Raw genomic sequence first — 12,268 nt, forward strand, 5'->3', positions numbered from 1 at the left:
GCATGCACCGTGGACAGGCACATTTACGCATGGAGTTAAAGGATATACTGTAGGCCCACATTGGGATTGTTTGTCATAAGACATTGGATGCAAGGACTGCAGCTTGAATCAACACTATGCTTTGGGTCTGAGGGCATTAACACCATGCGGCTGCATCCCACACCCTGAACTTCTGGGACGTTTGCGCTCCGTGATCGAAGCTCAGATTTCGTGCAAGATCTGAAAAAAATGGCACTGAGCGAAAACTGCAAAACGCAACCTGCAACGGGGCAAACCCCTCCATCGGATGTTATTGAGCTAAACGTAGGTGGACAGGTGTATTACACTCGCCATGCCACCTTGACAAGCTTTCCAAATTCCTTACTTGGGAATCTGTTCTCGAACAAGAAGGGGTCCTCAAATGACTTGTCCCGGGACCTCAGAGGACGTTATTTTATTGACAGAGATGGCTTTTTGTTTCGGTATGTATTGGATTATCTTAGAGACAAGCAAGTTGTCCTCCCTGACCACTTCCCCGAGAGAGGAAGGTTGAAAAGAGAGGCGGAATACTTCCAGCTGCCAGATTTGGCCAAACTTTTATCTTCCGATGATTCTAAACTATTTCCAGACGACTTGTGCTACAGTGATTTCGATGATGAGTCGCAGGGCAGCGACCAGAGGTTTTACCCCCCTTACTCACTGGACAGGAGGTATGGCTACATAACGGTCGCTTTCAAAAGCGCGTGCGCTGACGGAGGCAGAGAAAGTCAAATTGATGTCAAGGCCAAAAAGTTACCGAGGATCTTCATCAGCAGTAGAATTGGCTTGGCGAAAGAAGTATTTGGAGACGCCCTGAATGAGAACAGGGACTCGGACAGAACACCGGACCGTTACACCTCCAGGTTTTACCTCAAGTTCAGGCACCTGGAGAGAGCATTTGACATGCTGTCAGAGAGCGGCTTTCACATTGTGGCCTGCAATTCGTCCCTGACTGCTTCCTCCATCGCTCATTACGCGGATGACAGGGTCTGGTCCAATTACGCACAGTACATCTTCTACCGTGAGTGTAGATTTATTCCTACTCTATTCTTTCAGAGGTGATGTGAGATAAGATGGTGGCTTCGACCTCCAGAAATAATTAGAATGCAAACAGCCAAGTTAAATACAAACATTCGTAACAAGTGCCCCTCCCTACATCAGTATGATATTGCATGATGTTCATCAAAAAGGGCGTTTTTCCTCATTAAAAGTTGTAAAAGGTTTACCCACACAGCTTTCCATAAGAAATCCCATGCAATTTGTTTCTAATGGTCTAGATTTAGAAGTGATGTGCAGAAACTGGTGTGTGTTAGCTCACGCCACCTGGAGGCATGGTGGGGTACATACATACTTCTTGAATCTTTGCATCCCTTGGAGTCGCTGACTTTAAACTTCTGTTTTGGGGCCTAGATAAGAGGCAAACATGCCTTCGGTCCTCAGGGGAATTGAGTCATAATGCTGCTATACTTCAAATACACCTGCATCATGCGTAAACACACGCTATAGCTCAGATGGGTCTGGATCTGATGGGTTGAGAATAATAAAGCACCAGTGGGCAGCACAAAATTCACATGAATGCTGCTGCATTCTCTTGAATCAGCTTTGCTTTTCACTTGAAGACATTTGTTTATCAGCAAATGCCTTAATTAGCTGCAAATATGGTTCATTCCACTCTCTGCAGAGGGATGAGTTGGACCATATGGCTAGTTAAAAAGCACTTTGTTTATTATTTTGAATGGCTCCCTTTGGAAGAGCTGAAGAAAACCCAGTTGGTGGGTCAAGGTTGGAGGTGCAGGAGGGTGGGCTGAGGAAGACATGACATGTGGTTTGCTAATGATTTACCAATAGTGTTGTTAATATAGACTAATTATAAAAGAGGGGTCTGCCTTGACCAGCATGAGCGTCCAGCCAGGTAGGATTTTCCTTAGTCATTCAACTTTCTGGAGCACAGCATATGGTGTTGGTGTTCACCCTCTTCCCCATTAACAGACACTACCCTAGGCTAGGACAAAGACACAGAACAGTGGGAGGAGGATGAGAAGGAGGTTAGAGACACGGGAGAAACTCCAATAAATACAGCATGGAAGGAAAGATGATGCAGAGTAAGAAAAGCGCAGAATGGAAGAGAGGGAGGCGAGCAGATGGAGGGCAGAGCGACGGAGCAAAAGGGATGAGGGAGTAAAAGTTGCATGAGACCTGGCCATGGGGAGAAAGAACTGAGGCAGAAAGAAGAGAGGGGGAGCGAGGAGCAAAAATAGATTAAAGTAAGTATAGACAGGAAAGTTCATTGGGTCTGAAGGAGCAGAGAGGAAGATGCAGAAGAAGAGGGAGAGAGGGTTTTCACTAAAAGAGAGAAGACAAGGTGAGGGTGAAAGGAAACACACACACACACACACACACACACATACATACATATATATATATATATATATATATATATATATATATATATATATATATATATATATATATATATATATATATATAGCAGTTGTTGGGAGACAGTGGCCTAGTGAGGATGATCGATAGACACATCAGAAGCAGACATGCGTGAGAGCCCTTGCTTCACAGTAGCACAGCGGCCCGCATCTTCTTTCTAACTGTAACCTGATTCTGAATGTGGGACACTGACTGGCCTAGGGCAGGTAGTCCTAAACTAAGAATGCATGTAGACAAGTGCACTTTTGGGGTGGGCACGAAACAGATGTGCTTTATTGTTGTTTGTTGTTTTCAGCAGAACATTTCACTGCTTTCCTTTTACCCCACCCCCTCCCATCCAATCACAGGCTCATATGGAGTGAAACGGCGATGCTGGGTTTTTGTTCAGAGTGTAAAAAGAGCAATCTGGCGCAGTTAATAAATTGAGAGACATTCTACCAGCCTGTCAGTTCCTGAGCATCATCCATGTTACTCTTCTTGTTAAATGCGTCAGTTGTTTTCTACAGGCTCCACTGACTCTCAGTAATAGTAGACTCCAGTCTCCAAATTGCCAACAGTAGATATTCATCATTTTACTGCATGGAATCATCTGTATTAAGAGTCAGGGGACTCGTTCCCTCATAAAGTTAAGACACTCTACTCTCAATTATTGTCATCCACTTCAGCTCAGTAGGATATATGCTGCTGGTTTCCCACAGACTAAAACAAATGATTCTTTCAGGAAAAGGGCACTCTCCCCAGGAGGCCGCAGTGTCCGATGGTTCATCATGAACAAGAGTTTTTGCTCCTGATGGTCACGGTGATGTTATGGCCATCAGGTATGACGTGTTCACCCTTTGAATAAACAATTGAGCCAGAGCATATATTAAAACAGATAGCCACCACACATTAGAGTAAATGGGACAGAGTACAGCTGGTTGCAGCATCTTGCATTGTATTGCATTAAGTGGGGGATACATATGTATATGGAAGCACATAAATAGTCATGGAAAAACAAGGTAAATCACAATTGTGATATAGAAAGCCCAAATGATGAGATAAAAAGTCCAAATTAATAGATACAAAGTTATAATTATGATATAAAAACTATGAGATACAAGTCAAAATTATGACATTAAAGTCATAATTATGAGATAAAAAAATAAATAAAAAATAATTACTTAGTAAGTCAAAATTTTAACTTATCCTGGTGACACATGATCCTTTCAGGTAATCAATCAATCAATCAATCAATCAATCAATCAAACAAACAAACCATTTTTATTTGTCAAATGAAATCTTACGAGGCACAATTCAAGTGAAATGTAATCCCATCAGCTCCTTTAACTTGTGGATGATTCATCATAAAGCAGAATGTGGCCGTCAGATTGGCACACAGAAAAAGAGTTACCCAGTTGAATGGCACCGGCACTCCAGTATCCAGCCAAGTCACAGCTCACCGAAGTCACGGAGAAGTCACAGCCGGTGTTCAATTCCTCCACGCTTGCCTCTGTTCCTCTGTTTCTGATGTAGAGCATATGTGTCAAGCAGACATGTAGGGACATTTAGTTTTTTCGATTGGCAGTGACAACATTATTGTTGTAGTGATTAACAACTTTAACCTCCCAGTTCGCGTTTGGGACCACTCTTATTATTGCTTATCATCTCTGGGGAGAGAGGAGAGTGCTGGCTAATTAAAAAGCAATCTGTAATCCCAAAGTATTTCCAGCGTCTCCAGTCATGCAGGATGGAGATGCAATTTTAGAAAGATAATTTCTAACCTATTTTATAGGCAATTTGAAATATAAGTTTTAGTTTTATATTGTATTTCAAAATATGAGTCAATTTATAGATGAGAATTAGCTATCATCATGGATACAATCACATCACAGCCTGATTTGACATTACTGCTTCCACATCACACAGGCAGAGCAAATCATCATTGAACATTAGCGACAGTTTCCTCTTTCCCCATCTGAAAGGGCTGTGCAGAAGTGCCTTGTCAAAATGGGAAACACGTACAGTAAAGATGGAGAATGATTATACTTGCCAGGTGTGCTCTGTTAATGTGCATTCTTCATTTGGGCTGGGAATGAAATGATGTGTGGCCATAATGGCTCCTGAACAATGGCGGCAAGAAGAGAGTTGGATGGAGGAGGGAGTAATCAATTGCTTGGTGTAATGGAGGCAAAGATTGGGCCGTCCCCAAGCTCCCAGAGAGCCTGTTTGGAGTCTGGATGGATTGGCAGTGCCTACAAGAGATGGATGGTGCTACCATGAATAACTCATATACGTCTTAAAGAGCACCTGGGCAGAAAGATGGTCAGAAATAAGGCGCGGGTGTGTGCTTGTGCCATTATTTCTCACAATGATTGCAGCACCTTGAGCACTTCATCAGTTCAAGTAGAGAATCTGTCTCACCTTGGGAGCAAACCTGAGCTTATTGAAAAGCTGCAGATGCAAAAGGAAAATATATTTTTGAAATCAATCATTTTTTAAAGCACAGAATTTTGAAGGACCATGCTGGTGGTTTTTCATGTTTTAGGTCATTGACTGCAAATAGTATTCTTCACAGCACTTGCCGTATGTTTTCTAAATCTTACTACAAGCTTTTATATTGATTAATACAGCCGTTAGTTTCCACGTCATCTCACTATAGCATTTAAATAAACTTGCAGACACATAGAACATGCATAAAATAGGTTAAATAAAATATCTGTTACAATGATACTTTTTGTTTGTCAAAGTTTCCATCACACACTAACCCTCTCACGCTGTCGTTCTGATGCTTATTGATCGTCTTCTGTATTGGATCTTCCACCAATATCCTGTAATGACTGCTGACTCACAAATCACAACAAGGAGAGTTTTCAAAAAAGTTCCTGCTGGTAACTTCATTACCAAGTGGTGTTTATATACAATTTTGACAATTAAAAAGACTGAATATGGACTTTGATAGATTACCCACATTAAGCAATTTGCAGTTTCCATATTAAAAAGAGTGAATGCAATGACTGCATTAAAGGTAAACATAAAAACTTAAAACCTCCAGTATGTTCCTTTTGAAACCAAGAACTGACTTAATAATAATTCATCATCATTTCAATATTGTCTTTTTTTTAAATCCCTGGTTCTGTTACTTATGTGCTCTGTAGCTGTTGGAGAACAGGTATAACAGCTCTTACCATCTGACATCCAACACCTTAATGATCCCTCCAGAAACACTAACGGCTACTTGGATGATGAAGCTCACATTGTGGGCGGGGCTGAGAGTTTTCTAAGAGAGGGTAGCCTGTTTAAAGTGCAAATGAAAGCATATTTGGGTGTCAACATAAACATATGTGTGTCTTTTTTTTCTCCAAATAATTGATTCACTTTAATTCAGTGATGGAGGAATGAAATAAGGAGCTGATGCTTGACCTTAGACGTGACTCTTTGAATATCACCTACTTGACAGGGTGAAGGACCAGAATCGCCCCTCGTCTTTCCACCCGCTTCTTGAGGCTTTATTTAGGTGATGACAAGAGCTCGATGAATGCTCAGGACACCTTCTTCGCTTTCTTCTGCCTCATCTTGCTTCATCCGTGCTTGTGCAGTGGGGGTGTGGCTCTGGGTCAACACACGGCCCCACAGGGAGAGGCTGATATAGACGTTTGAATCTGTTTGAGTTGCTTGATCATCTCACTGTCAGGGAGACACTCAGCGTGGCAGCCACCCTCTGACTCTGGGAGAGGACAGCTCCCCCTTGTCATTAACAATCAGCCAATGAAGCTGTCATTCTCCCCATGGAAAACAGATAATTTGGGCCAGGGCAGTAATGGGTCTATGAGAGAGCGTGAGTGTCCTTGAATTATCATGTAAAGCTTGTTGGGTTACCCCGACTATTCCTCTCTAGCTCTTTCTCATCACTGCTGCTGATGAGGGTTGTTTTAGCTAAGTAGAGCTGGCTGGGTGGAGGTAATTAATATTGACAAATTCAATTGTATGGAGATATTACTGACATTATTATAGAGGATGGCTATAGCCATCAGTTAGGCTGGACACAAACTGCTGAAGTGATACTTTTGCAGCAAATAGGACTATCTCTGTGAAATGGATTTCCCTCACCCTACTGTCATTGCCTTTGCAAGACAAGCCTTTTTTCAGCTGCAAGGACACGCTGGCCTAATTCGTGAGCTAACAAGCATGTAAACTACACTCCTCCTGAGGCAGTGGCAGAGTAAAACATATTTGTGTGTGACTGGATATGGGAGCTGGAGAATATAAGAGTGTGTCTAAGATCAGAGCGTCTCTGCTCATATGAGCTTAACTCCCTGACTGGCTGCATGAATATGCATATTTAACCTGCCAGAGAATATGACCGCTAATACTTATGGCTTTTTTCACCAAACTAATCAGGACTCCCTTTTTTTCTCCCTATTGTGTTTTTTCACACCCAAAGTCTTGGCCAGAGAATGTTATACTAGAACCAAGCAACAACTAAAGCATCTGAAGATGATTCACACCACTCAGCTTCGCAGGAGTTTGATGTGGTTTGGCAAAGAAAGCAAGTATGTTAATTACAGAAATTCAAAAGTTAAGTGTCTTTTTGGCCTGACTTCGACAGCTTGTATTTAAACCGCTGCTTTGCGTTCAAAGCTTATTTTTTATTTATTTAGATTGAGGGCACAGTTCACATCACTGCTGACATCCACATTTCAAAAGCAGACAGCTTCGGGTCACTCAAGTGCAAATCTGAAATAAATTGCGATATGGCCTCCTGGTTATTTGTTATAACAATATGAAATTGCTGAGTGTCTTTCTTGTCCCTCTTTATTTATTTTTTTTGCCACTCAGATTACATGACCAAAGCACAAAGCTGCTCTGCTGTAAAAGGAATAATCATCATCACACACCCTTGATGAGTCAGTTTAGAGGCACAGATGAAAACAAACACACTGTCTGGCAAGAAAGCCACTGACATTTGAATTATAGTTTGTCAGAGCCCTCTTCCTTTCGCCCCCACCATGTCCTACTTTTCTGCCATTTAAAACCTCTTAATGGGTAAAATTGTGTAATTTTAATCCAATATCCAGGCAGTAGAATTTCCATAAAACTCTGACCTCTTTCAGGCACGAGGACAAACATACCAGCTTTCATTAGAGATGGAAAGGAGTTGGAGGATACCCCGTGTGACACGCCTTCATGCCTCTATGCCGAACTCGACTCCCTCTCTCCGTCTCATTTATGAGAAGTGCAGACACAGCCGGAGTCTGATCTGAGGACCAGGCCCAGTCGTTTAATGTGTTTGGAATATGATCTCTTAGACAGGCTATATTGATATGAGAAAAACAAAATGCAATCAATAGCTTCCCTGAAAAGATACCAAAGAGTACCACACAGCGGCTTAAATGTAGCCTGTGTTTAAATGTAGCCGAGAATGACTGTTTCCTGACAAGGCTCTTAGTCGTTTCCTTTCTTGGCTCTGAAGGGGGCATCAAAGCTTGACACTACACGCCTTTATCCAAAACACACAGTTTGTGGTTGTGTTCTGACACATGCAGATGTTTTTGCATTATGAGGTTGTCCATGTCCACGCTTCATTTAGACAAATGATTGTATAAAACAAAATGCAAGCCCAGTCAGTGGCTTTAATATAATTTATTCTCCTGCATGGGCTGCAAATGTTATAAAGCTATTATTGGCAGTTGGCGAGTTTCCTAAACGGATTGCCCCTCTGGACTACAGCATCCATCCATCCATTTAGAAACAATGCTCAGCCTCCCTCCTCCTGATCCTCCTCACTAAAGCGCCTGCATCCATTTGCCTGGTGCTGCTCGTCTGCTGGATTCAGCTAGATTCATTTTCTGCGGGGGGAAATTGGTGCACTGATTGGCCCCTTTACTCATGGATTAGCCATTAAAAAGCTGTTAGTGACTCTCTCACTATCAGCTCAATGCAATCATCTCACTAGAGATAAGGTCATTATTACAGTGTGCGCAGAGAGGTTAAAATCCCTCTTGAACTCTGTTCAGTATAAATTGGTGCATGCACTGGAAGGAGGTAATGGATAAATCATTGCTCCCTCTGAGATATCATTGCTATTGAGTCTGTATCGTCATATTGGAAAAAGCCATTAAGAGGTTTTTAGTCTGTTTGCATGAGTTTATTTCTCATACACTGTTATTTATATTACATAGAGCACCAGCAACTTTCAACACTGCACATTTCTACCTGTTAGTACGTCTAAAAGAGACCATAGTTCAAGGGTATTTTTGGAAATGAAAGGCAGCTACAGTGTTTACTGTCTTTACTTGAACACTTCACAAGCCAGCGGGCAGTACAGCACTGTATTTCTGGTTCATAATTAGCAGTGTAGGAGGATGTGAGAATAAGAGGAAGAATGAAGACTACTAAAATCTTTTGTTTCTATCTGGTTCACTGCCTGTCCGGACTTCATGACAGGTGGTCAGGACACCTGCAGGTACATCTATTCACTGACCCAGTTCTGTTACCACCCAAGATGAATTATACGTTGTGTTTATCTGTCTTTTGTACCTTGTTGCCTAAAGGTAGAACGCAACTTATCGAGTGATCTGAAAACACAAATATAATACACCATCTTCTTAATACAAGTCAGTCATGTTACAGTTCTATTAAGAAACTGCGACAGCAAAGCAGATTGTTTTGGCTCTGAGACAAGCTTTGCCTTGGGAAATGGGAAAGGTCTTTTAGGGAGCCGTACTGAATCACGCCGAGCTCTGGGGCCTCTCCTTATCGGAAAAAAAGCAATATGCACAGCCCGCAAGCTCTTTGAAATTCAGCAATTAAATGTCAAAATGCATGTTCTTACATCTGTACCCCCCCAAATACCCACCCACACTCATTTGGTATTCGTTTAAAGATATTTGTACGACATTGAAAGTGCTGTGTAGGCATTTGTCAGCATTTGCTTGATCAGTGCAACTGTTTCTTTTGATTACAGCTTGAATCTGTCACGATACAGACAGCTGGGACATAGTTTACAGTGTGGTTCTGCATGAGAGATGGTCTTGCTGCAACAGAAAATGTACTGCATGTGGTCAAAACAAGTGACAAATGTGTGTGTGTGTGTGTGTGTGTGTGTGTGTGTGTGTGTGTGTGTGTGTGTGTGTGTGTGTGTGTTTTTCCAGGTGGGTCCTCAAGGTGGTTGTCCTCACACAAAAGCGAGCGTGAAGGAGAGAGCGGCACTTCCTTCAATGAGCTCTCCACTTCCTGTTCTGAGACCCAGTCGGAGGCCAGTTCCCCTCAAGGAACCGTGATCTGTGGTCCCGTGAGCCGGCGCACCAATGTCCAGACGCTGGACCGTCCCATGCCCAAAGGACCAGTTCACATGCTGCAGCAGGCAGAGATGCGCCGCAAGACTGACATGCTACGAGTGAGAACCTTCGGGGTCCGAGAACGAGAGGCCGCAAAAAGGAAAGCCAACAAGGAGAAGATGACTCCAGAGCAGGAGCTGGAGAAATGCATCCAGGAGTTCCGGCGCATCAGAATTCCTGATCGCTTTCCGGAGAGGAAGTACATGTGGCAATCAGAGCTCCTGAGAAAGTACCGTCTCTAAATATGAGTGGGAAGAAGAAGAAAGAGATGGAAGTATCATGTCACCATCAATGGAGAGTATTAACTGCATAGGCAATAGACTGCACTCTCTAAGGCACATACTGTATTAGAAAAAAACTATGGCCACTTTCCCGCCAGCATGACTAGCTGAGCACACAAAGTACAAGGCAGTGTGAGTCATTGATTTGTAAAGTATGCACAGTGTTGTGGATGATATGCACATGTGTAAATCAGGTTACTCCTGTTGGGGCTTACATCACTGACCCTGTTCTCACTTCAGATAGCAGACAGTGTACTAACTACTATTATATCACTAGTTGAAGCAACAAAGCAACCTCAGGGGCAACATCATTTCAAATCATCAACCTATCACATTTACTTTATGTGCAATTGCCCACAATAGCGATTTTTTTAAAATGGATGTACCCATATGGTGCTGAGAGTTAGCAATGGAATATCACTATAGCCTACTCCACTGATAACACATATACTTAAACAAGGCTTTGATATCGGCACTGCATGTCATTTCACCCTTAGCATAATTATGCAATATCAAACAAACTTTAAATTCACTGTTTTGTGTGATGGGTAAAAATGGTGTGTTGTGACTGGGGCTAACTTAAATGAGGAAAGCACTGCCTAGATCTGTTTGCCATTGTAAAACTTTTTGTCCAATGTTGTCATTATGTGTTGGATAGATGATGTTGTGTAGGAGATAGAGTAATGTCAATGGATATTTGATTAATCCTTGATTGTAAATGTGCAAAAAAACTAATAAATGGGTTTGAATTGTATTGATTCTTAATGGACCTTCTTGTGATCTTCAGTTAATTAAGATTAACACAGAAATTCAGATTTTAGAGCCTTATTCTCATAATTGACAAATCACTAAATTTCTCCCCCGAACAGGGATTGTCCAATCACAGCTCGACAGCCATAACGAAAAGGCCTGACAACAGCTTTGGCAGATGTACGATGAAATCGTAAGTTTTTACGATAATTTTGCCCTCTGTACGATTTACGATTAATAATGCCAAAAGTGCCATAATGTATGATTATTTGTCAATTTTACAATTTACAGACAGCGACTCGGTGGTGGAGCTTGAGCTTTCTCACACTAAGCATGTTCAAGTCAAGAGTTGTTTCGCATGCACCAGTAAGCCCAATAATTTATTTATTTTTCTTAGCTTATGGCCTTAACTGTTTTCATGCACAATATGAACAAGCTTCCAGTCGAGCTGTCTTGTAATTTAATGTTATCTATTACAAAAATAGTCCGACTGATGGACACATACCCACGCATCATGGATACGTCAACTTGCGTTAACAAAAACTCTGATGTGATTTGTTGGCGTGTCAAAAAGTCGTTGTTTTTTAAAATTATACATTTACATCTATTTGTTCTCGTGGTTATGACTCCTGTACGATAATTTTCCTCAAAATATGATAATTTTAAGCCTCTGGTACTGCTGCCTAACAAGCTTTAGGTTTAGGTTTCGCTTAACAAGGCTACTTTCTGAAGTGGTGTGCTGTGCAAAGGGCTAAAGTTATAGTGATTCTCTAAAGAGTTTGGAATCTTGTTTAGCGTTTACAAAGCCAAAGATTAAAGAGAAAAGTGTGGAATTATCTGCTCAAACATTAGCATGTCTGGCTAAAAGCTTACTGTAGAAACTAACCCATGCATTGCTTGAGTCACGTGTTTCGAATCTCTACAACCGAGGTGGCGGGTGCAAAGTCAGCATAACTTATAGTAAAAAAATTTATAATTATTAGAACAAGACCCAGGTTAAAAAATATCTATATCCTGACAGCAGTATGTTCCCATGTTTCTCTGGTCAGAGGTGACATGATTTTGCATGTAAGCACAATAATTAGGTTTAAGCTATAAGACTGTGCAGGACTGAAAACAAAAGTGTCTTCATTTGTGTTGCATTCACCATCACCAGCCAACCAACCCCTTACAAAACTGGCTTCTTGAAGACTTGAAATAGATCCCCCCTTGTTGACATTTCAGTGTGGGCCTCATCCTCTTGGGATGATCTCAAGGAAATGAGAAGAGATCCATAGCTGTGCATCACAAGCACCATTTATAGAGAGCACTATTTTTAGCAAACAGATTTTTGCAGTACTGCCACATTGCATCCATAAGGAACAAGGCTTAGGGACTGTATCACTGCAACCCCCAAAACAGCCTGTGTGATGATAGATGAAGAAGAACTGCTTCTCTCTTGGGACAGTGGGTGTCCTACAACAA

At 41.7% G+C, this 12,268-nt stretch overlaps 1 protein-coding gene across 1 annotated transcript; it reads left to right on the top strand.

Annotated features, from left to right (window-relative positions):
* The first annotated feature begins 228 nt into the window (after positions 1–228).
* Positions 229–10,540, top strand: LOC114562429 (BTB/POZ domain-containing protein KCTD16). Its single transcript, XM_028588805.1, has 2 exons — positions 229–1,039; positions 9,588–10,540. Exons 1-2 carry the CDS (start codon positions 229–231, stop codon positions 10,013–10,015), a joined length of 1,239 nt encoding a protein of 412 aa, XP_028444606.1. The 3' UTR covers positions 10,016–10,540.
* The last annotated feature ends 1,728 nt before the right edge of the window (positions 10,541–12,268 follow it).

This window comes from Perca flavescens, chromosome 10 (assembly GCF_004354835.1).
Source record: "Perca flavescens isolate YP-PL-M2 chromosome 10, PFLA_1.0, whole genome shotgun sequence".
In the NCBI taxonomy this organism is placed as follows: domain Eukaryota; kingdom Metazoa; phylum Chordata; class Actinopteri; order Perciformes; family Percidae; genus Perca; species Perca flavescens.

Excerpts from the sequence above, each read along its gene's own strand:
- LOC114562429 (XM_028588805.1), top strand. The coding sequence starts at position 229 with ATGGCACTGAGCGAAAACTGCAAAACGCAACCTGCAACGGGGCAAACC. Across the intron at positions 1,040-9,587 it reads CGCACAGTACATCTTCTACC|GTGGGTCCTCAAGGTGGTTG; the intron begins GTGAGTGTAGAT and ends GTGTTTTTCCAG.